Source organism: Sebastes umbrosus, chromosome 2 (genome assembly GCF_015220745.1).
Source record: "Sebastes umbrosus isolate fSebUmb1 chromosome 2, fSebUmb1.pri, whole genome shotgun sequence".
In the NCBI taxonomy this organism is placed as follows: domain Eukaryota; kingdom Metazoa; phylum Chordata; class Actinopteri; order Perciformes; family Sebastidae; genus Sebastes; species Sebastes umbrosus.
Window position 1 is genome coordinate 16,817,893 of NC_051270.1, and position 25,907 is coordinate 16,843,799.

Consider the following 25,907-nt stretch of genomic DNA (forward strand, 5'->3'; position numbering starts at 1 on the left):
CCGTTTTGACAGAATTGCAACAGAATTGCGTTGCTAGGCAACAGCTTGGGTCCATGTGTACTTCCTGTCAGCTGATGACATTCACATAGGTAGATAGATAGATAGATAGATAGTAACTTTATTGATCCCGAGGGAAATTCAATTTTCCAGCATCAGAGTTCCATAGCGCAAAAACATGTTAGTAAAAAGGCAGTAAAAGAAGTTAGTAGTGCAAAGTAAAAACTACAAAAAAATATACCAGATATAAAAATACCAGGAGATGAAGAAAACTGTTAAAACTGAGTATAGTGCAGGGTAAAGGCTGTGTTACAAGATTTTTAAAAAAGTGAATATAGTGCAGAAGAGACGGTTAAAAATGAGTATAGTGCAGGGTAACTCCAGTAGCTTAGTCTATGAAAGTGCACTGTGTGCATTATTATCTGTCCTGGTTACATAAACTGCAACCAGGAATAAACTGGGACACATTTAGAATGTTTGCGTTTAAAATTCTGTAAAGGGTCTAAATATTGTATATTCGTGACATCACGAATGGGCAGAAATCCTGACAGCTTGTTTCAAATGCAGAATTTCTGAATACGGGCTGTGTGTATTTCCCTGTGGATTGAATGTTCCAATACTTTCACAGTATTTATATAGGACTTAAGCCTGCTTTATAATAAAAAAACATGAAAATCTCACTTTTTTCTCTTTAAACTTGCAGTAAACAGAATATGTTTGGCATCATTAGGCTAAAAAATCCATAATAACCTTTCAGCATATTGTGATTCAAGTGCTCTGAGAGAAAACTAGACTTCTGCACCTCCTCATGGCTCTGTTTTCAGGCTTTAAAAATCTAGCCCGGGAGACTTTGGCCAATCACAGGTCATTTTAGAGAGAGAGCGTTCCTATTGGCTGTGCTCCGGCTCGTGGGCGGTGCTTGGTAGTTCTTCAACTGATCAACATGGCTCACAAACTTTCTCATTTTACAGCTAAACAGTACACTACAAGATGTTTCTGAAAACATCTGAAGAGAGAAATAGGCATTACAGTAACAGAATATTGATTCATATTTGATCAGCGCTGCCTAGTTTGACCGTTTTTTAATCAGAGTTTGAGAGTGATTGACAGTTGCTCAGAGAAGGCAAGGCTCCATCTCTTGCAGATGCCCATCTCATGCATTACTGTCAGGATATAGTGACCGTTTTATAAAAATAACTTTCAATCTTATTTGCTCCATTTTTACCCACTGCAGCTTTAATCCAGTGTTCTCTAAAATGACCTATTTTCACTTTATGGTGTTGGTAAAGCCAATGTTTACAGTGCTTTGGGGACAGTTGGATGAATTGAGATACGAAAAGCTTCACAAAATACTGTGTGAAGAGTGGACTCCTCCAAGCAACCTTTCTCCAAAACCCTGTATTAATTGAAAAAAGGCAGACAATCAGATCTACCACATGGTCTTTACAGTAAAATAATTTATTCAAGAACCTATATTTTTGTTCAGATGTATTATTGCTTTGCACGTATGACATGAAGTCAGATAAATCAAGCTTTCATGACCTATATATGGGCACACCGTTCCAAAAATAGAAATATTTCAAAAGCATATGACCAACCTACTAAATCACCATGTTTTCAATGTATGCAATCAGGGAAGAAAAGTAGGCCATTACACCCAGACTCATCAAAATTAAGAGCATCGATGGTGCGAGCACTTAGTAAAACTGAAATCAATTTCTCCTCACACTACATATCAAAATTCTGATTTAATGATTTCTTTAAAAATCATATTACACACACACACAGCTTACACAATCCATAAGACATACAAGACATTTAAAGCTTATGCACGCACAATGGATGTACAAAAATATACAGACTTACAGTGAAAAAAATCATTCTTCCTGAACTGCTACGCTTGGTTTGGAAAATTATGCAATACAAGATACACGGACGATTGTGTTGTGACACCGCGGTCACAGTATACTGCATCAGCAAAACTACAGTTGTATTCATAATTTGAGTATATGCACATTTCTGAATTATAATATAATTTGCATGACCTAGTGCATCTATGAGGCATTTTTATTCAGCCCCCTTGGACATGCTGCTGTTGTCTTCATGCAGGGATTTTTCTTTTACAGAATGAAACTAAATCATAAGACCATTATTCTACAACACATTTTGAATTTTCTTTACTGCAGAAACTCAACTTTTCTCCTCAAAAAGAACCATTTCTACTTCTGAGATTTTGTCTTAAATATCAACTCATGGGAATCCCAGTTCAGGACAACACAGAGGCTCATTTGAAGTCATTCCTCTTTTGACCTAAAGTACAGTAAGTCACAAACATTTCAGTCACTCAAGTTATTCTGCTGCGTCCATTTCATGAGCATTTAACTTATTATTATTTTGTGTGTTTCTGTATGTACCTATGCATCTTCGTATGTTCGTACGTATGTGTCCCCCCGTTTTACCATATCAAACATTATATTATTCTCATTACATTATTATACATGTGTTTTTGTTTACTTTTGTATTTCATTTCTATAAAAACTATACACATGACCTGTATGTCTATAATTTAGCCCCAACCCTGCCTCTGTGTGTTCTCCAGAATCTCTTCATAAAGCCAGCTCTGTTTGAAGTCCTGACTCTTGTCCATCAGCTGGAACAGTCGAAGATACTCCTCTGGAAATACATGGCCTGTTAGTATGTCATCCGGGATGCCCAACTCCGATAACAGCTTACTCCCACTGTCTGGAGACCACAGACTAGGAAAAAAAACAAAGGAGAGGAGGAATAAGCAAGAGGAGAATAAGGTCAGAAGATCTGGACTGGAACAGCCTATAATACTACTATAGTATGGATGTACTTAGTGGAACACTTGCAGACACAGTGCAATGTGTTGACTACAGGTCTGACTCAATAGCTGTGTGTGTGTTGCTTACTTGAGCCTGTCAATGAGCTTGACCTTCTTCTTTGCCAGACACTGTTTGATCATCATCAGCAGCGTTGAAGCATTAGAAGGCGTGAGGCCTGCGGAGAACAGATCAGCCCGCGGACGCAGACGCACCAGGCACATGTGGTCGTTGGGAAGCTGAGGGGGGACGGAGGCAGAGGACGAGAGGAGACATTTTAATAATTAGACAAATTCCAATCAACTTTACATTGCTGTTATTGAGTCTGTTCTCTTCCTTACCCTGCTCTTAGGGATGGGTGCTCTCGATTTTGAAGACCTCACAAATGACTCCCAGGGCTCCTGCACAGACAGAGATGAGGAGGTTGACAACTAGAAGAGTCTTTCAATCAGATTTACCCCCTTTATGTTGAAAATGTGTGCAAATACGGAAGCTTTAATAGCACGATCCCGGCATTAGCTTCAAAGAAATATAAAAAAAAGAGAAACTGGCTATTTCCGAAATCATTCACTACTCACTATATAGTGAACTACAGTATATAGTCACTATATAGTGGACTATACAGTCAGATCACCATTTTGTAGTGCTGTCCGAATGTATATTGAGAATTATAATACCCTATATAATGGACTCAAAGTATCCCACAATGCATCATGAAAGGTAGTGGACAACGATAGTCACTAACCAAGCACTATATACCATCACGCTTTGCACTGAAGGAAAAATGGCAGGCACGATTGAGACAAATCCATGAGTTGTGGCGCGAAAATAATATGATTAATGTGAGAAGAGTAGCGCATTACAAAGCAAACAGCCACAAAGTACTTTGTATTTATTAAATTTGGGAAAATACGCTTATTGCCCCCACTTTGACAATGGCTGTTCTTACCTTTCACAATAAACACATATGCGATGTTGATCTGGCATGTTTTAATTGTACGACAGCAATGACGTAATTAACGGCGCAGAGAAAATGACCTGAGTAGTGTCTGAAAGCGTTTTTTAATTTTGCCAATGTTCTCACTATATCATCCTCTACATAGAACTCCCTGGATAGTGAGTAGGGACTGGGAGTAGTGAATGAGTGAATGATTTAAGACACAGCCTCTAACATGCTTTTAACTTAACTTAAAAATACTTTTTTGTTTTTTTGCTGTAAACAACTGCAACAATGTCAACCTTACTGGTTTTTATACATTTGCATAATCACTAGGGCTGTCAATCGATTCAAATATTTAATCACGATTGTCCATAGTTAATTGCAAATTAATCCCACATTTTTTATCTGTTCAAAATGTACCTTAAAGGGAGATTTGTCAAGTATTTAATACTCTTATCAACATGGGAGTGGACAAATATGCTTGCTGTATGCAAATGTATGTACGGTATATATTTTTTATTGGAAATCAATGAACACAGAACAATGATAAATATTGTCCAGAAAAACCCTCACAGGTACTGCATTTAGCATAAAAAATATGCTCAAATCATTGAGGTCAGAGGTCAAAGGACCCCTTTGAAAATGGCCATGACAGTTTTTCCTCATCAAAATTTAGCGCACGTTTGGAGCGTTATTTAGCCTCATTCATATCAATCTAGCATGACATGGTTGGTATCAATGGATTCCTTTTGTTTTATAGTTTCATATGATGCCAGTGTCTCCAACTTTTGACAGCCCTAGTTTAAATGTCAACCTTACTGTTTTTAATATATTTGCATAATCAACAAAATGTTCTCTGTCACCCTCCCTCATACTGTACCTTGTGCAGTAGTTCGATATCACAGGCCATCTGCCAGAGGACACTGAATGCTATGTAGTTCATCATGTCACCTGGAGGTGACACCATTTTCTGATGGAGAAATAATCAGATCATTTAAGTAACCAGACTTAAGTCTCTCCCAGCTTTCAACTAGTGACTGTGTTGTCAGCATGGATATCATCAGCAATTTTCAGGGCAGATCTCCAAAGCTGATGTTTGTACTGAGAGGTGCAGCAGTAACTAAGTATAGATTGGAGCTGGTTTAAAGCCGTCTCAAATGAAAACAAGGGGTGTGAGCATGGGTGTAACCTGCTCCATCCTCATACAAAACAAACACATACCAGGTTATATGCTGTGATCAAACTGGTTCTCATTTCTACAAATGTGGAGAGGTTAAAATGCTCTTGTTCTTTTACCAGGTATTCCTTCTCGCTTATGAAGAGGTTGAGCTCGATTCTTCCGTATCTGTAGATGGACAGCCGTTCAAACAAAGCGTAAACCATCCTCAGCAGCATGCCACGCTCATTTCGCAGAGGCAGGATACCCACCACCTTCACTGGGACGTCTAGAGAGACACACACACACACACATGAACACATGGCACACGATACAATGCATAGTGTTCAATCAGTTTAAGTGTGTTATTGTGTAAAAGCTACATACCAAGTTATTACACTGACGCAATGTGATTTTTGATTCTAAAAACATTTAACTTAAAATGTTTGAAACCTGCGAGAAGATGGAAAAATTCCACCAATCAAATGGTTTTGGTATGTTCAAGGTTAGGACTCATGGAAAGCGTAAGAAAAATACTGTATGAACGAGTTGGGATTTGTTTGCAGCCAGAGAGGCTCAATTAAAAGGAGCGAAAAACCCTTCGTGTTTATGTTTGTGTGAGAGATTGATTTGCAGCATAGCTCACCATCAGTCCAGTTAGCCTCCGATATTCCCAGGTCAGTGAATAATTTGTCAGTGAACATGGCAGGTGGTCTAATGTTTCCAGTGCCAATGGGGTCCAGTTTAAAGTAGTCACAGTGAACCACTTCCAGCTGACCATCAAGACGACCTTCCAACTCCTACAACATGAAAACATTGTTTATTGGCTGCATAATGGAAAATGTATTAATTGTAGAAATTACATCGAAATGAAATAATAGCGTTAAGGATACAAAATGTCATTTGACGCGTAGAGATTATTGTGTTACCTGTAGATCATGTAGGAAGAACTTATCCCCTTCAAGAGCCACAACCCTCTGAGCTCCAGCATTTAGCAGAGTCTTAGTCAACACCCCAGGACCTAAGAGAGACAGACACAAGCACAGCCCATCAATTCATTGTTGTTTCATGGACAAGACTTATATACTGTGCACAAACTTTAATTAGAGATGTTCTGATACCATTTTGTCATTCCTGATACTGATTCCGATACGTGAACTTGCAATATCTGCCAATACCAGTACATACTGTACATAACGCTGTTTAACTTGTTGGATTTTCCACTGTGAAATATTGCCAAATGGCTGATATTTTCCTCACTCTGACTACGGTTACCGTTACACTCTCCACTAGTTGTTGTTTGCTATCGTCACGTAACAAACTACCTGCAATCAGTTCTTCTTTGCTGCTCTAAAACGGTAGTGGCCAGTGGCAGACATGATACATCCAGGACGACGACACAGTGAAGGCTACTGTTTTGGAGTGACGAAGAAGAACTGATTTCCGGTTGAAACAAGTTTTTCTGGGACAATAAATGATGGTATCGGATCGGTGCATAGACTGGCGTACTCGCCAATACCTGATACTGAATTTTGGGCAGTATCTGACACATTTCCAATACTGGTATTGGAACAAGTCTAACTTTAATACACATATTTTTCTTTATTTCAACCAAGTCAAAAATAAATTGTTTAGTTTGTCAATATTTGTGCCAAATTAGATTGAAGTTACACACCAAATGCACTCGCAAAAGTTTCGCACTGACTTTGACTGAAATTATACAAAATACATACCCGGATTACATTCGAAGATAACAGTTTTAGCATCCTCAGGTCCTACATGCTGTGCTACCAGTTCAGCCAGGTCTGGGTCCACTATGAAGTGTCGGATCTTTTTACAGGCCTGAGCAAGGCGTACGTTCTCCTCTACCTCCCCAAGGTCCAGGAAGTCATACCGGCAAAGAGGACGACATTGGCCCTGGAGAAAGACAAAAATGCACATAGAGAGTGAAAACATTGATATCATATGTGAAAAAGCTCATAGTATATTGGGAACTACGGTCAATGTTTTTCGCTATTATTTTTTTAGTTTACTGCACAAATTCAAGATTTCTATCAATACTCTCATTTTCTCGTCACACAAAGTGGTTCAAGTAGCCAGGAAAACCTCAAGAATTACACAGTGTATTATGATAAAACCATAGAAATTGAAAAGTTATCATCCCTGAGGCAGAATTTGAGCATTGCAGCTGCAGACAGTAACAGAATACAGCTAACTAGAAAACAAAAGTGTCAACTTCCAGGCTAACCACTGTTGTTTTGGGGTAAAACTTTTGGGCTGGGTGCAGGGTCAGAGCACATCTACAGTATGTGTTGCGCACCTCAACAATCCAGGAAAAACAGCTGCATAATGCAGGAGCAGATTCAACCACACAACTGCAACCAACACAAATGACTTGAAAATGGTGGATTAGCTGGACCATATGTGAAAATACAACATGCACATACCACAAAAACATGTGCCGTAGTTACAAAATTCCTTAAAAGTGGAAATTTCCCCATAATTTCACATTAATGGGTACAGACTGGGGATGGGACGATATAAGATTTTATCACAGATCATGATTAAAAACACTCAAAATACTGTAAGTTGATTGTGGTGAATCTACATTATCGGAATAATCGTTAATATCCTCAAAAGTGAATTGAAAAGGCTGTCTAGCTCACCGTCGTGGTAGACAAGTGAGCCCAACACAATGTTTAGCCTTTATTTATGCAGGGGACTTTATGATTTATGACTGTCTTATTTAAGATTGTTTCATTGATTATTTTTCACTAAAAAAGATGTGTGTCCCATCTGTGATGCAATAAAAATATTTGTTCCTTAACTAAACGTAAGGTAAAGCAGACAGGCATCTCATTAGAACTTCACATACACTAGGCTGCAGTGGAAGACTAGTGTCTAAAATGAAGGAAAGCCAAAGACAACTGCCCACCTGTACAGTCACAGCAGACAGGTTCCTGTGTGTGAGCGCTAAGGAGGGCGATGTCCTCTCTGCACGAGGCTGCTGGGAGCTTGTAGGCCGACCAGGACCCGAAGAGAGAGAATCCAGGCTGTAGGCTCTTCTATGAAGCACAGGAGCCCCAGGGACACAGAGGCCAGAATAACCCACAGGGGCCAACACCGCCTTGTGCAAACACGATCTTCTTCTGATGTTCTGGCAGCAAGCAGAGCGCGTCATCAGCTCCACCACTCTACAAATCTGGGTGGACATGGTGGACCAGTGGATCTGTAACTACAGAGGAGGAAGGGGGAGGGAGATTGGGGGACCTCCTCAAGAGATCATTGTCTAGAGAGAATGGGGAGGAAAAGGGACAAGCGATGTTAAGATGAATAACAGACATTTGAGTGACACTAATTTAGATTTAAACATGTACTATCATTAAATGGTTAACCTGGTGTTTAACTAACGCATCTAAAAGGGTAGACACATATACAGTGGATACAATTGTAAATGACTGGCTTCTTTTCTTAAAGCTGACTTGGTGTAAACGGCTCAGATTCCAATGTACTTATTAGGTGCAAATGGCAAATAAAACTCTTGAATCTTGAAAATCACATGTGTGCCAAAGTGAGTACAATATGTTATACTAGCACGTGGGGAGGTAAGCTACTTCTCCCTAACATGTGATGGCTTCACTGGAGAGGTATTCACTGTCCTTCAGCCTGTAGATTCACACACTTTGCTCATCGGATCACCACAAAGAGGAACAATATAATCTCACACACAATCTGCTACAGGAAGAACAGCTTGATGATAGAGACAGAATCAAAGTTGGCTAGCTGTACGCTAACGTCGTTTACAACTAAAATGCTTTTAATGTCGCTTTATCTGGAGAAACACAGACATACCTTTTTGAAGATTATCCCAACTATATCCAAACAAACGACATTGGTTATTTAAGAGTGTCTCTTCTCTCTCTGTTGGCTGGTAAACCTCTGTGACATTGAGCCTCGTTGTTGTCGACCCCAGCACTTGTTTTGTGTAACTCACGTCGTGCTGCAGGCGCATCTGATTGCCGTCATTGACAAGCGACTACTGCGAGGACCAATCAGAAGCTTGAGGAAGTTGTCACGGTAACACCATGGCTAACATGGAAATGATAAAACAAATTATAATAATTATAATATATATATTTTATGTTTTTGTTTAATTTCTGTTGTCTTTTTATGTTTGGCACAGCTCTTTGTTTATGTTTTCGCTATAGTTATTTTGTATGTAAATGTTTTTAATGTTTTATGCTGTTACTATAAATACTGTCATTTAGATATAATAATAATACAAATAAAAATATTATTATATTATTATTATTATATTATTTTATGATAAATGGTTTAACAATGGTATTATACTTGTGAGTCAGTTGTTTAATAGAGAAGGACTACTTTATAATTACTCAGAATTTCTCGCCAGGTACTAAATACCAATAACCCCAAAATCATTTTCTATAGTTTTTGATGCTATCCCATCTGGTTTGTACATGTTATTGAAGAATGCTGACCACTCTCCGCCCTTGTTAGTGTCGCCCCCCTGACCCAATTCAATCTCCGTCAGCTAAAGTCTGTTTCTCTGTTAATAGAGGTATGAACTCCAGGATCAGGGCCTTGTTTCAGAGCAGCATGGTTTCTATTCTGGCAGCAACATTTTATTGGAGTAATCTTGTTAGTGATATTGACTTGAAGTAAGTTTGGTCCTTACCGCAAAAGTTCCTTCTAACAAATCAGGTAAAAGAGGTGTCATTTAGGTTGATCCACAGATTCTATCCAGTGAAACATTTCTTACAGAAGTTAAAGAGTGACATATAGATGTAAATTGTTCCTTCTGCGAATCACTTCCTGAAACTTGCTCTCATTTATTCTGGTCCTGTAAATTTACATGTGAATTGTGGGAAGATTTTGCACTGTACTAGAGAAATATTATATTTGGTTGCTATGGTTACAGTGACAAAGACAGTAATGCATTTTTTCTTATTAATTTAATTTTAATTCTCGCAAAGTTCCACATTCAGAAAAAATCCAAAAAAAAGCCTAATTTCTTTGTATTTATGAAAGAAATGGATCTTTATCTGTCAACAAGTTCTTCCTCACAAAACAAAAAAGCAATGAAAACATGAATGTTTTTAAGTTTTTAAGTGAAATTATTGTCATACTCTCGCGTGGTCTTTTTTATTTTATGTTGATTTTGTTTCATTTCTGTTGTCCTTTTATGTGTGGCACAGCTCTTTGTTTATGTTTTCGCTATGCTTCTTCTGTTTTTAATGTTTTCTGCTGTTATTATGTATAGGGGAGAGTGGGGTAAGATGAGCCAATTTTTACTTATGCTGTCCTCGAGGTTAGGAAAAATGAGACAGAAGTAAAATGAAAACATGAACCTTAAATTCAGGATCTCTCCTATCAAATGAAATGATCAGCATGCATCTATAACAAAGCTGTCTGAAAAAAATTACCTTCCCAAAAAAAGTGCTCCTGTGGCTCAACTTGCCCCAGGTAAGGGGTAAGTTGATCCGAGTCAGTGGGTAAGTTGAGCCATCGTGGGGTAAACTGAACATCTGAGTTTTTAAGTTTAAACCTCAGCATAAGTGTGTTAACAAACAGTTTCACAGTTATGAACTTTTGAGAACAAACCACCAGTGAGTTTCAAGACCATTGAACAATCAAAATATCATTCAATATTCGACTATATTCCAGTCGTCAAGGTTGCAGGGAAATATGAACTGTTGCTCCCTCCTTGCAGTTCATCCAGCCTTTTGAGGTTGAGGTAGCTTCTTCAGCACATCACTCAGCAGAAAAGATGCCTCATCCTTTTCCTTGAATGCAAAGGTGGGCTTCTCACATCAAGTGTTCCCCCGGATTCTTCTGAGAAATCTTGCACTCACTTCGTTGCCCTCCAGGCTCTCAACCAAGCCAATGTAATGGTAGCTTCTGCCTTTGGATACAAAGTTTACTATGACAAAGTCACCAACTAACAGATCTGTGATGTCTGATTCACTTCTCTCATCATTAGAACTCTCATGCTCAGAAGTGTCATCAAATGGGATGGCATCACACTCTCCTCAGAACTGCTGTACGCTGTGATTTTCGTCTTGGTCTTTGGTTTGACCTAGGCCTACCTTCTTTCTGCCAATTCCAATGCCAGTTCACAGCATTTCTTTGGAGTAAAGCCGTGGAACTGTTCAGCCAGCTTCTTGATATGGTCTGCAAGCTCCTTCTCTACCTCCTCTGTGAGGACCCTCTTTGCCTCTGCTGTTCCACTGTAACCAACTGTTTTAACTTCCTTTATCTCCCTCTTCTATAAAGGTTAACACATAAAAAAATCAAACCAAGTTGTGTAACACTCAACGGTAATACCATTTTATACTTCAGATAATTAATTTGGTTAATTTATGGTGGGGTAAATTGAGCCAGTGGCTCGGAATAACAGTAGAATATTAGTGAGCCATTGGCTCAACTTACCCCATAGCCTTTGGCTCACTTTGCCCCATAGCTACCATTTTGGAAAAAATGGCCTAGTTTAGCAATTCAGGCTAATCTTTAGCGAAGGGATTAACATGGTGTTATACCTTAGTAAATCACCAACGTGTATAATATATTTTTTTAGACCTGGATAAATTTGCTTTGATCTAACATCCATTATTCCTGACATGCAGAAAATTTACTTTGACTGGGAAAAAACTGTTTTTGGTGTAAAAAAGTACTTACTACTTCTCCCATGTGCTTAACTCCATCACAGCAAGATAGAAATGATGGGTACTTCCTAAAATAATGGTCACATGACAAAACATAATCACAGTTGCCAAGATAGAGGGGGTGGGTCAACTTACCCACTGGCTCATCTTACCCCACTCTCCCCTACTGTCATTTTGAAAGAAAAAAAAGAAGAAAAAACAGAGCCGTGAGGAGGTGCAGAAGTTATCTCTCAGAACACCTTTGTAAATGAATTATCTTCAATCAAAAATTAAAAAATAAATAAATAAGCCATTAAAAAATTAAATTAATTAAAAAAAATAAAATAAATAAATAAAATAAAATAAATATATATATATATATATATATATATATAAAAAAAATAAATAAATAAATAAATAAAAATTAAATAAATTAAAAAAAAAAAATTAAAAATAAAACTTAAAAAAAAATAAAAAATAAAAAATAGATAAAAAAAATAAATGTCATTTGCTAGAGGTCACAAATTACTAGAAATACAAAAAAGACTCAAAAACACACACTTAACGCAACATACTTCCTTTAAGTGTTGTATTAAGTGTTAAGTATGTAGCATAAAAAACTACCTCTGTTGTTAACTCAGTTAGCTTATTAGCATAATGTTGCTACGGAACCACTGCGCATCTGATTGTCGTCATTGACAAGCGACTACTGCGAGGACCAATCAGAAGAGGACGTTGTCGTCACGGTAACACCATGGCTAACATATAAATGCTAAAACAAATACAAATAAACGTAATTTGCTATAAGTCACAAATCACTATAAATGCAAAAAATACTCAAAAACACACACTTAACGCTACATACTTTCTTTAATTGTTTATCTAGCTCAAATGCTGTTGTTAAATCAGTTAGCATATTAGCATAATGTTGCTACGGAAGTAGCAGCAGAGAGCGCTGTCAAAGCTGCACGCCGCGCTGCACCTCTCCTCTGTCAGTCTGTCAGTCTGTCAGAGAGGTGAAGGAAGCATCGCACTGAGCTCCTCCAGCCTTCTTCTGCTGTCACTATGGCTCGTGTTGAGACATCCACTAGCAGGCCGTACCACCTGGTGATCTTCGGAGCCTCCGGCTTCACGGGTCAGTTCGTGGTGGAGGAGGTGGCCCGGACCGTGTCCGAGGGTCCGAAGGGGGACCTGAAGTGGGCCGTGGCCGGCAGGAGCAAGCAGAAGCTGGAGAAAGTTCTGGAGCAGGCCGCCGGAGTGCTCAGTATGTATCTCAACTAGGCATGTTAAATGTGTTTCTAATGCAGCAGGGATACAGCCTCTCAGTTCATCTGAGCAGCAACGTCTCTAATGCAAGGAGATGTTGTGTTTGTTTAGCTTTTATCTGATTTTACTGGAATACTTTGTGTTTCTGAGGCAGAGGGAAATTGCTTAACTCCGACTCAGGAGGACTAATCTATCTAAGTAGGCTCGCTGATAGTTTGACATGACTTTGACCCTAAATCCTCTGACTGAACTCTAAAGTACAAGCGACGTTGCAACAAAAAGTTAACCATTTAATTTAAGCTATTGTTGTTATTATTATTATTATTATTATTATTATTAGGGGGCGCAGTTAATGGTGAAGTCATTTCAACTAACCATAATGATTAAATCCAACCTTTACCCTGTTAAATGTTTAAAAAAAAAATATATATATATATATATATATATATGTGTATATATATGTGTGTATATATGTATGTGTGTATGTATATATATATATATATATATATATTTATTTATTTAACATTTAACAGGGTAAAGGTTGGATTTAATCAGGGGTGTATGTCTAGACAGTACTTGCTTACTTAGTCTACCCAGCTGGCAAAAAATCATGAAATTGAATTGAGTATCTACTGTAGCAAGTTACTATTTGCTTTGGTAAAGCAGTAACCAGGAAATGGTTTATATTTACACCCTGATACTGTAAATTATTAAACATTTAGTCAATATATTTTCTGATGTTTAGCTTTAACAGTAATAATTGCATTTGATTACCCCAAAGACAGAAATTAGGGCTGCCACTAATGATTAGTTTCATTATTGATTAATATCTTGATAATTTTTTCAATTAATTTATTGATTTATCTATTTGTAACTGGAAAATGGCAAAAAAAATTAGAGTCCATGTTGACGAATAATTATGGCTGCACAATTAATCAAAATTTTATCAATATCGCAATATGGCCCACTGCAATTTTCAAATCGCAGGATGACGAGGAAATCACAATATTTGTTAAAGGTAAGGCAAAATACCATTTTTAAATTAAATATTGTGGTGCTGCAGAGATATCCTCGCTTACAAATCACATTCTACAGACTTAAGAAAACATCTTTGTTTGGTACAGATCCCCGCAAAATCACACCATAATCATTTTAATATGTTTTTCAATGAAAATGAGAATAATGATGTAAAAAGGACCATACCCTTTAATATCGCAAATCATATCGCAGTTTCAATATCAGTCAAAATAATCGCAATTAGATATTTTTTCAAAATCATGCAGCCCTACGAATAATTTCAGCTCTAACAGAAACATAAATATAATTCACCTGAATGCAATTACTATGTGGAATGTGTAACGAATATTTATTATTTATATTATTTACAGAATATATTTAGTATGCCAGTTATTATCCAAGTTGATGATTTGTATCCATGCAACACTCTAAACATGGAAAATTAAGTGACTAGATAAAGACCAGGGAGCTATTCTGCTGTCATGATAGTAATGTGAGTTTCCAGAGAGGATTAGATAGTTATTCAGTTTTCCCTCCTCGGGGAGTGTACAACAGCTGATGGAACAAACCTGCTCACTGTACAATCCCCCATCCATGACAGCACAAACAAACACACACACACAGGCTGACGAGTTAGCTAGTCCAGTCATTCAGGAAACACTGAAAACTGCAGTTTGTCTGTTCAAACAGAAATTTGCCTTTTCGACCACAAGCCCCTAACAGTTAGTAGCACATTTAAAAACAGCTTGTATAGTTTTTGCATTGCAAAAGCTTCAGTACGTTATCTGTGTTCTTGGAGCCTATGTTGTGTTAGTCTCCATAATAGCCATTTCACGTAATGGCTTTTTTTTTTTACTCGGGAGGAATAACATCATCACACATGAATACAATTGGACTTATTGGATCCACAAGAGTCTCAGTGTTCCAGTGATACCAAATTTATGCAATTCCAAGACGGTTTAGGGACCCCAGTAAATGTCTGTAAAGGGGAGACTCATGGGTACCCATAGAACCCATTTTCATTCACATATCTTGAAGTCAAGGGACCTATTTTTCCTGGCCAAAATTTAGCATAACTTTGAAGCGTTATTTATCCTATTATTTAACAGAATATCGCGATACTCATGTGTATCGATATTTTCTAACACCCCTAAAATATACTGTAGCACCTATCCTTACAGAGTGTGCGTGTGTCTGTGTGTGTGCAGGTAAGCCCGAGCTGAGGTCAGAGGTGGACATCATCGTGGCAGATGTGGAAGAACCAGACTCCCTGGCCGCCATGTGCAAACAGGCTGTGATTGTTCTCAACTGCGTGGGGCCTGTAAGTAGTAGATGATTCCACAGAAATGATTTTTCTTTAACACACAGAACAGAACTTGCTCCGTCTCATGATACCAACTATTTTTTCCTCATATCATCTCACAACATTGGCATGTTGGCATCTCCCTCTGGCATCGGTGTAGCTCAACCCATCCCTGTTTTTCTCTGTCTCTCTCTCTTCATCAGTCTCTCTCTCTCTCTCACACACACACACACACACACACACACATACACACACACAGACACAAAGCAGCCTTCATTTACACAATGAAGGCTGCTGCGTTACAGCACACAATAAGCGGTATTGTATTTAAGTCAGAATGTAAAATAGGTTTCCAGCACTGCTTTGCATCGTGTGCATCATTCAGGTTCCTGTTTCAAACCAAATTCTTGTAATTCAGTATCCCACTATTATTGCACACAGCAGCAACACTTTCTTGGTTAAAATGGAGGCACACAGTTGAAGCCAAAATGAGATGGACCGGCTTGTCTTTCTTTTCAATTTCAGTGTTTTTATCTTGACATCACAAAGTCACTCTTTTTTTCCCTGTATGAGTATGAATGTAATAAATCTGCATACCAGGGTGAGAAAGACAAGTAGTATTCTGTAAAGCACACATCTTGCATAATAGTGTTAAGAACAGAAACAAGGAGTGTTGAGTAGGAAAAATGTACCTCGCTCTGCAAGTTGGTCTGCGTAGTATAACTTGAGTCAGCCGTGTACCGACCACAAAGACCACAAACAGAAATCATATGATGTACATGTAATATTGAACATGTATATAATATGAAACGCATGGCAGCACAATGAACAAGTTTAACAAGATTGGTCTAGAGAGAGCTAGATCCTACAGCTGCAGTGTTTCTGTGGGGGAAGCCAGTGAGGGATCATAACTTGTTGCTGCACTGGCAACATTGTGTGGATCGAGATGGTTAACATAGATACTGGCTTGTGGTAGAAAAATGAATTAGGCATGAAGAAATATATGGTTTCTGCATTATCGTGGTTTCGTAACCAAAGGGACCTCATACAACCTTCACACTTGGCCGACTGTGTGTGTGGAGGATTAGGCTGTCCGGTAGTAATGATAAGTGAAAAGACCTTTGAGGTGTCCAGTTGTCCTGTGATATGCAAGGGAAGAAACAGGTTTCAACCGTTTTATGACGTGGTTACCCAAGACATTGTAGATATAAGCTGAGACTGAGTTCCTTTAAGGTCTCGACGTGTCGATGCATGCATGCTGTACCGTTTGCTTCTCTTATATCACATATCATAGTGCTGAATGAGCATATAATCAAACAAGTCAACGAAGGCTGATCGAGTTTTGCAAGTCTTCTTCAGATGAAAATAAGGCAACTCCCCCACCGCAGAGATTTAGCAGTGACAAGAACTACATTTTATGGGGAATAAGCCATCAACCACATTAGGAGAGAAAGGGGGAATAATTGAAACATTAATTAATTTGTGTATGTATCTGTTTGTGTGTGTATAGTACAGGTTCTATGGCGAGCAAATGGTCAAAGCCTGTGTGGAGAACGGAGCCCACCATATTGACATCAGTGGGGAGCCTCAGGTAAGTCCATAGTGCTGTATTATTTCTTTACTATAGTGTGTGCACAACATGAATCATTGCAAATACTGTAAGAGCATTATACTACACTAGCTGATTAAAAAAAACATACTCTTTTGAGGGCCTAAATCTTACACTTATGAACACGACAGATGCTTTTAATTTAATAATGCATGTTAAAGTTACTGTGAGGAACTTTTAAGTGGTTATTAAACAGTCTCGATTTAATACTGATGCCTCTATATGACCCACATAAGTAAACAAGACCCTCCGGGAGAAGACTGGCTATTTCTATATAGTTCTTCTTAATGCGTGTCATCAGAACCACAACCAGGTCTGAGCGGGGCAGACTGTCAGACCCTGCTGCAGTAAAATGAGAGGTTTTCTAAAGGGTCTCTAAAATTCAATTCTATGTTTGTATACAATATGATTATATCCTGGAATTTTTAAGTTTTGACCAATTTGTTGCTGCTTTAAAAAGGTATATATTTCTGACTTTAATCACATTGCTAAGTAATAGTTTAACTCTTGTGTCGCTATCTGCATGTTATCAGTGGACATTGCAGTGATCTTATCATGCAGATGTCCTAACAGTCAGACTGCGTGTTTGATTTAAATGGGAGACGTGTTGCGTGTCTCTGACTTGGCAGCATGACAGCAGTTTTCCCTCGTCATCGAATGCCGTTCTGTTTAATGCGTAGACACTCTGACAGCCTAACTTGAGGTTGTGTTTTGAGGCAGTCTCGGTTCCTAAAGGCTCTCAGAAAGCTACACAAAGCTACGCCGCCTTCATCACATCAGGACACAACATTAACAGGCACACAAAATAGCACTTGTGTATGTGTTTCTATTTGTGCTTCTACACATTTGTGTGTTTCTGTCTGGCTTTATGCAGTTTCTGGAGGGCATGCAGTTGAACTACAACAGCCAGGCAGCTGAAAAAGGTGTGTACATCATAGGGAGCTGTGGATTCGACTCCATACCTGCGGACATGGGAGTCCTCTACACCAGGGAGCAGTTCAAGGGTATGCACACACTGAAAAATCCCCCTTCCTCCCCCCTCTGATACTGATGTGCATTGGTCCACTCACTCTTTCTGTTGCTATTAATGATTTATTCATTATTATTAGCTTCTGTGCCAAAACATGGTGTATGTGTGTTCATCCACAGGCACGCTGACCGCCGTGGAGAGCTTCCTGACTGTCGGCGCAGGAGATGAAGTATGTAACTACGTTACCAATAAGTCCCAACTTTTCTCCTCATCTTCCCCATTTCTGTACACTCATTTCTTATATTTATGTGGTATCACATATTTTTCTCCTTAACTCAACTTGTCTTGTTTTTCCCCTTTCTCCTTGTTTATGTTCATCTCCCTCATTCATTTCATGCTCTCTTCACTTTCTCCTCCACATTTTCTCCCTTTGTGTGTCTATCTCCCTCTTATCAGGGCGGATGTATCCACGATGGCACGTGGCAGTCTGCCATCTACGGTTTTTCCGATGGCCACAAGCTCCAGAGTCTCAGGAGGAAGTTTAATCACAAACCTCTCCCTACTGTTGGCTCTAAACTGAAACGCAGGTACGTAGAGTAGGGATGCCTTTTACCTTTCTTCAAATTAAAGCAAATCCTTGTAAATCAATATTATATAGTAGACAGTATGTTTACATTCAGAAAAAAATGTTGGCTAATCTACACATTTGAAAACCCCTTTGGAGACAGCAAAGTCTTAAAAAAAGTCTTATGTCTCTCTTAAAACAACAACAGTACGGAAACTCTGAGAAACACAAAGGGGACATTGAGCTGGAAATTTTACAATTGGAAAAACAAACTTGCCAGTGCTCTCTGGTGGACAAACCATAGAGTGGCAACACACTCTAAATTACCTCAAACATTTCTCTGGTATTTTGGTTACAATTTCTTGTTCTTTATCAGGCGACATACACGCTACAAACAAAAATGATACAATAATGGCCCCATAAGAAACATCATTTTATCTGGGGTTAAATCAGGGAACTTCAGTCCACTGACGAACATGTACTACAGTTTGCCCCGCACGTTTTTACGTCGTTGAAAATGTTCTCAGCGTGTATTTCTTTGTGTGTGTATTTGTAGGGGAAATTTGTTCTACAGTAATGAGATCCAGCAGTATACGGTGCCATTTATGGGCTCCGATCCGTCTGTTGTGAAGAGAACTCAGCGCTTTCTGGTGGAGGAATATCAGGACAAACCGGTGAGTCTTTAATTTTAGTTTTCTTTACTCACACTTTCTGTGTGTTCATTTTCCTCTGATGATTCACTTGTTCTTGCAGAGAAGCATCATGGAGACCCTAGTGGGTTTAACTTCAGATCACAGATGTGACCAATTATGATTTTAGGTTTTTGGGCAAAGCTGGTTTTGAACTTGGGATTAGTGACAAACATGCTGCTATCTTGTTCCAAATTTTTTGGGCTTCGATGAGTAATATTCGAAGGTATTCGGAGCTCTGCGGCGCAACATAATGTATTAGTTGATTATATTATTATTATGAATCTGCAAAGTAACTTAAGTTATTAAATACATGCAGTAGAGTTAAAAAGTACAATATTTACCTCTGCGATGTAGTTTAGTAGAAGCATAAAGTAGCATAAAATGAAAATACTCAAGTACAAGTACTTCAAAATTGCACTTTAGTAAAGTACTTGAGTAAATGTACTTAGTTACATTCCACCACTATTAACATAAATTACATTTAATAACTGTTTTTCCAACTCTAATCAATAAATGTGATAGCAGTTGTACTCAATAGGCTACTAATACTAATTACTAACAACTACTAGGCCTAATACAGGAAGTAAACTGTTTTTGTGGTACATATTAAAATCTTTCAATGATTAAGACATGCACATGTACTTTGAATGTAAACAAGGTGCCAGAGTGCATATAAAATCATCAAAATAGAGCTTGTTTATCGAAAAAAGTTTGATCCCTCTTACTGAGGTCCAGGCTAAACCCTGAATGTCTTGAAATGTATTGTAATATGCCTTTCTGTCAAACCAATAGCCATCTGGGGACAAAAATAAAGTTGAATGCACTCCGTCTCTATACTATGATATTTTTTATGGCATACTATAGTATGACTTTTTAATAAAATACTGTACTATGACATTTTATGCCGAGGCAATTATATTTTCGGGTTGTCTGTCCGACTGTACCATTCTCGTGAATGCGATATCTCAGGAGCGCCTGGAGGGAATGTCTTAAAATTTGAACTGATTTAGATTTGTGTGATCGAAGGTCAAGGTCACTGTGACCTCACGTCCATCCCATTCTCGTGAATGCGATATCTCAGGAGCGCCTGGAGGGAATTTCTTCAACTAGTTAGTTCTTAATTACGACCTTAAGAGTGATCACAGTGTAGGAGCACTTCCTCAACAGTCTTGTTTTCAGGTTAAGATGGCACCAACATGGACGCATTGTGTATGTTACTGCCTCTTCTATGTTTTTCATCAAATAACCTGTTGTTGTTTACTGTAGGTCCAGTATGGCGCGTATGTAGGAATAGGAGGTATCGGCAACATTGTCAAGCTGATGTTTACTGGCATGATGTTCTGGTTCTTAGTCAAGTTCAGTTTTGGACGCAACCTGCTCATCAAGGTAAACAAACATGGCACATGTTATATAATTCAATTTACATTTCACAACTGGCTATAACAGAACAGCTTTTATTGAAACAAAGAAGTCAGAGTACGCATACTGTGTGCTGGGAAATGTTTAGGTGCTTATCTGTCTGTCTGCTGTTTGTACCCACCTTCTCAGCACCCGGAGTTCTTCTCCTTTGGATACTTCTCCAAGGCTGGACCAACTAGAAAGCAGGTAAGGTGTTATGCATTTAGTTAATACTCTCCTGTAGTTCTGTTCATGTATATGCAAACAAATCCATTCAGTTTAGGTAGTAAAGTATGCTAAGAAGAGGATGCTCTGTTTTCTGATATGTGTTGTGTGTGTGTGTGTGTGTGTGTGTGTGTCCATTAGATGGAGGCTTCATCCTTCCAGTTTGCTTTCTATGGAGAGGGCTACACAGAGGGACAGGACCCCTGCCAGGGAAAACCTAACGCCAAGATCCGCACACTGGTTCAGGGACCAGGTAACTAAAAATCCTGATCTGTGCTTGATGTAACAAAGAGATACTTGGGTTTCCTTTATAAAAGAATAGAAATGTTTTAAACCATCCATGAATGCAGAATTTAAACGTGAAAACAGTAATCTGAACATCAGCCATGTTAGTCGTATTCAATAGACCGTTTCAACGGAACTGCATTGCGAAGCAACAGCTTGTGTCCATGTTTACTTCCTGTCAGCTGATGTCATTCACATAGGCTTCGTCCGAAATTGCGTACTATGCACTACATACTCAATATGTGAACTATCGTTCAACATACTTCTGTGTGAATAAACATAAGTATGTAACTTTTCGGACGCACTGAGCAGTAATTTATGTCATCACTTCCTGAGAGCCTTTGTGCCGGTTGGAGACGTGTAACCATGGTCTGAATTAATTTTAAATATATATTACGCCTAGTAAAGGGAAATCTTATACTTACAGTTAAATTGTCCTGTCCGCCATTGTCTGTTATGAAAGTTGTCACTACTACCGCATTGCATTGTGGGATATTAATGCCGCCGTAGTGTTCAGCATTGCATACTGTAATGTTTCACCGGAAATAGTACGTAATTTGCGTTCTATTGGTTTCATACTAAGGTTTCGGACATACTAAAAAATCTCACACACTGTTTTAGCGTACTAAATAGTATGTTAGTGTGGAATTTCGGACGCAACCATACACTACAACAGAAAATAAACTGGGACACATTTGTATATATGTCTACAACTGTTAAGTGGTCTATAAATGGTTTCTGTCCAGGCTGGGTAATGAGGCATATTAGCCCAAGTACCCAATCAACACCCTCCTTGTTGTGTCTAATGGTTATTTAATTTTGTTTCTGTTATTACTCAGAGTGTGGATATGTGGCCACGCCCATCACCATGGTACAGGCTGCCCTAACAATCCTCAACGAACCCACAGCCTTGCCCAAGACGTGAGTTATCACACCCCAAATCTACTGCCCGACATGGAAATGACTTTACACACAAATATAGCACACAAGATGAACTATTAAATCAATTTTTCACTTTGCACAATTCCTTGCTCCTCCCAAGTTAATCTCTACATACTCGTAAAATTCTCCGGGATGAGCCAGTGTGGGACTTGATGCTGGGGCCACACATTTAGATGATTGATATATCAAAGGTCCAGTCCACACGTTTGGTTTCCAGGTTTTTGTTTGTTGAGGTTTATGAGAATGAGGTTATTCAATCTATCTATCCAGTCCATGTAAACGGGCACTTACCCTTAGTCCCGCAGGAATTTGGTGATTGATAATCTATGATAAACCAGATGGCAATTTAATGTGTTTAATTATGACGGCTTATTAGAGCCATTGTAGGTAAAAAAAAACCAAATAATTAAAAAAATGTATAATTAATAAATTTATGAGAAAAAAAAGAATATTCTCTGAGATTAAAGTGGCTAAAATTTGCCGGATTATAAAGTTGTAACTTTATGAAAATAAAAAAAAGGAGTTTTTCTCTGAATATTACCTTCCTTACCCGGCTCTGTAATTATTATATTATTTAATATAATAATATATTAATTATATATAATTAATTATTATATAAATATATATTATTTGTTAATTTTAATAGACTAAAAACAGAAGATGTAGTACTGTGAAATAACATAACATAAAAGTTCCTTTAGGAAGTGAGGGTGAGTTTACCTGGGAACATTTTTGATCACCGTGTAGCAAATATAACGACAGCACACAGCTATTGAGTTTTTATCATAATTTATATATTTATTTAATTTAATACATTTTATGATTTAATATAACAATTATGATTGATATATTATATATCAAATATTTATATTTTTTATATATAATATATTATATATCAAATATTTATATTATTTTATATAATATTTAAGATATAATATATAAATTAAAATATATCTTATAATTTTATATTTGTTTATATATTTTTTCTTATGTCAATTAATACACAAGCCAGAGAAACAATTTCTTCTTTTTACATCCATAGAATCCAAGAATGTCACTTAATAAAAATTCCTGAGACTTGGATATGAAATTATTTTTTTATCCTTCATTTCCAGGGGAGGAGTTTATACTCCAGGAGCTGCTTTCGCAAAAACCACACTGACGGACCGCCTCAACAAACACGGCATCCAGTTCTCTGTCATCTAAAGTCCGTCGTCCTCCCTGATGCCATACTCCAGGTTTCTCTCAGCACTTACTAACCTGCATAATAACAACTGGGAAGTTTCCAACTAGAAGAAAGAGCGCTATTTCATCACGAGAGCCTTGACTAGGGATGGAGCGCACTTTCAGATTAAGTTCTAACACCATTTTTGATGGCACTTTCTGCATTTATCTTTTTCATTTGGTCAGAAACTTGCCCGTCTCCCTTTGGCTTGAATGTACTATTAACCCTCCGCTTATAAGACAAATGGCACAGCTGCAGCAGCGTTTCCCAGCCAAGGACAGTAAAAAAACAGTTGTGTGTAAATGGGTTTTACATGGCCTTCTACTAACATGATTATTGCTAATGAAAGGAGAATTTGGTTCACTTAATGTAATTGTTATTCACATTTGTACCTAATTGGACAGTAAATGGTTTATTATCAGTCTCTCTACCACTATACACTAAAACCTGTAGATGGCCCTTTTATCATACCAAAGATTGGTTAGTGACATTTTGTATGGACAGAGATTAAGTTATGATCCAACTTCATCAAATGATGTATCCACATCATGTGGATAAAAATACTCCCTTAAAATACTCACTCTCTCTTTTGCCACATCTTTAGGTGTTGATAGTTCGACAACAAACCAAATGTTCTCTTGACGCCCCCTGTTATTAAATAGCAACAGTACAGCAGGCTGATGGCTTCTAAATGTAATGATCCTGGACAATATTTCCCATGGCAGGATGTGAGGATTAGTAAAGTAGGTTGAAGTCAGTGCTACAGATGTAACGAACTGTATTAAAAACTGTCAGCTTTAACTGTGTAAGAAAAGTAAACTACAATCTTTATAAGTGTTGTCCTTGTGACATACAGTAGCTTCACATGCACAAGGTCATTACTCACTAAGTAGCATTAACATGGTAGCTGTACGTGTGCTGTTCTGGTTCAGTGGAGTAAAGCTGTCGACAGAGTAGAAACCTTCTGTATGTGTGTGTGTGCACGTACATGCCTGCCTGTTCTGGCCTGTAAGCTAAAAATCCTGATTGCTTTGTGTTTTACAGTTACTAGTTGGACTATCACTAAATCATCCTACTTTCTTCAATCTTCTTTTGTAGCTGAATGTTGCAACAATTCACCTATCCGAACGTTTACTTTTGAGCCTTGTCAGAGAATGCATCCAGTTGTTTGTTTGTGCACAAAATGGCATGAGTTACTCCATGAGATTGAACGGATCCTCTCTGCTGTTCGTGAGTTAGGGTTAGTGTGTGATTTTCCTATTAGTTTTTTCGTTCTTATGGACTGGAATTGTTTTATCCACAAAGTGATAATGTTGATCCCAGTCCTTGTTTTCATGTTTTGAGTGTTTCAGCATTATGTGCACGTGACAAGAAATGTTTTGGGGTTTTGTTTTGTTGTGCTTTGCTTTGTATGGGCCTCATAAATAAAAAACAACTCCTGCTAATAGAAAGAAGTCTTATGTCTTTCACTCACCGATTTATGGAAACATTTGCATAACGCATTTCCTATCAAGTGGAGGAGGTTTCAAGATCAGTAGTTTACATTTATAAAGACTAGGGCTGTCAATCAATTAAAATATTTAAACGCGAATAATCTCATGATTGTCTATAGTTAATCATGATTAATTGCACATTTTTTATCTCTTCAAAATGTACCTTAAAGGAGATTTGTCAGGTATTTAATACTCTTATCAACATGGGAGTGGGCAAATATGCTTTCTTTATGCAAATGTATGTATATATTTAATACTGGAAATCAATTAACAACACAAAACAATGACAAATAATGTCCAGAAACCCTCAGGTACTGCATTTAGTATAAAAAATATGCTCAAATCATAACATGGCAAACTCAAGCCCAACAGACGACAACAGCTGTCACTGAGTCAGTTTGCTGACTTGACTATGACTTGCCCCAAACTGCATGTGATTATCATAAAGTGGTCATGTCTGTAAAGGGGAGACTCGTGGGTACCCATAGAACCCATTTTCATTCACATATCTAGAGGTCAGAGGTCAAGGGACCCCTTTCAAAATACCATGACAGTTTTTCCTCACCAAAATTTAGTGCATGTTTGGACATGACATGGTTGGTACCAATGGATTCCTTAGATTTGATTCACTTTAGCTTTAAAACTGAGCCCACTACAACCTCGGAAAAATCATTTGCGTTAAAGAAATTAGTGGCGTTAAAACGAATTTGTGTTAACGCATTATCGCGTTAACTTTGACAACCCTAATAAAAACATATTTTGAAAGTCGACTAGTTATTTTACATCATTGCTGAATTTTAGAGGGAGAGGTTGTCATACAAGTTAGTTTATGATCTATTAGACAACTGTCTTGCATCAACTGTCATGCATCAGTGGTACGTCACCATGTACTATTGCAAGAAAATCACAGTACGTACTTTGTAAGGGCAGCTGCAGTACGTGCCAGAAGTAAAAAGAAAAAGTATGCGATTAGGAACATAGCCCCCATCTTTCATTTCCTGACATTGTTCTACTGTCATCTTTATAATAAAAGGTCCCTAATATATGAAAACAACAACAACAAAAAAAGACTGAAAAGCGAATGTCAATATTTGCTATATACAGTACCTTCAAATATATAGCACTGTGATGAAAGTCCTTAATTTTAGATAATTTAATCAAAGTATCTTCACTGAATGCTCCCTCTGAGTGTCTGGCAGCAGCAGACTTATCAGTCATTTATATGTTGGAAAGTAAGTTGTGCCTTTTATTTTTAAAATATTGATAATATAAATAATAGAGATTAGTTATAAAAATGACAAATGAGTCATGAATGG

General features: G+C 37.9%; 2 protein-coding genes across 2 annotated transcripts; one reads left to right on the forward strand and one right to left on the reverse strand.

Moving 5' to 3' along the window:
- Nucleotides 1-1,434: 1,434 nt before the first annotated feature.
- On the reverse strand, nt 1,435-8,995 carry tfb2m (transcription factor B2, mitochondrial). The gene is made up of 10 exons (XM_037753511.1): nt 8,789-8,995; nt 7,872-8,225; nt 6,670-6,853; nt 5,866-5,957; nt 5,583-5,736; nt 5,077-5,225; nt 4,661-4,750; nt 3,182-3,241; nt 2,931-3,079; nt 1,435-2,753 (listed from the first exon to the last, which is right to left on the reverse strand). Exons 2-10 carry the CDS (start codon nt 8,148-8,150, stop codon nt 2,564-2,566), a joined length of 1,347 nt encoding a protein of 448 aa, XP_037609439.1. The 5' UTR covers nt 8,151-8,225; nt 8,789-8,995; the 3' UTR covers nt 1,435-2,563.
- Nucleotides 8,996-12,666: 3,671 nt separating this feature from the next.
- On the forward strand, nt 12,667-24,549 carry LOC119477576 (saccharopine dehydrogenase-like oxidoreductase). The gene is made up of 12 exons (XM_037751720.1): nt 12,667-12,865; nt 15,093-15,205; nt 16,698-16,778; nt 17,671-17,800; nt 17,946-17,995; nt 18,223-18,353; nt 18,888-19,005; nt 20,290-20,409; nt 20,572-20,628; nt 20,788-20,899; nt 21,771-21,852; nt 22,989-24,549. Exons 1-12 carry the CDS (start codon nt 12,667-12,669, stop codon nt 23,077-23,079), a joined length of 1,284 nt encoding a protein of 427 aa, XP_037607648.1. The 3' UTR covers nt 23,080-24,549.
- Nucleotides 24,550-25,907: the final 1,358 nt, after the last annotated feature.

Coding starts and splice junctions, on each gene's coding strand:
- LOC119477576 (XM_037751720.1), top strand. CDS start 12,667: ATGGCTCGTGTTGAGACATCCACTAGCAGGCCGTACCACCTGGTGATC. Junction 18,354..18,887: donor GGCTCTAAACTGAAACGCAG/GTACGTAGAGTA, acceptor GTGTATTTGTAG/GGGAAATTTGTTCTACAGTA. Junction 20,900..21,770: donor CACACTGGTTCAGGGACCAG/GTAACTAAAAAT, acceptor GTTATTACTCAG/AGTGTGGATATGTGGCCACG.
- tfb2m (XM_037753511.1), bottom strand. CDS start 8,150: ATGTCCACCCAGATTTGTAGAGTGGTGGAGCTGATGACGCGCTCTGCT. Junction 5,737..5,865: donor TCTTCCTACATGATCTACAG/GTAACACAATAA, acceptor TTCATGTTGTAG/GAGTTGGAAGGTCGTCTTGA. Junction 3,080..3,181: donor CACCCATCCCTAAGAGCAGG/GTAAGGAAGAGA, acceptor GTCCCCCCTCAG/CTTCCCAACGACCACATGTG.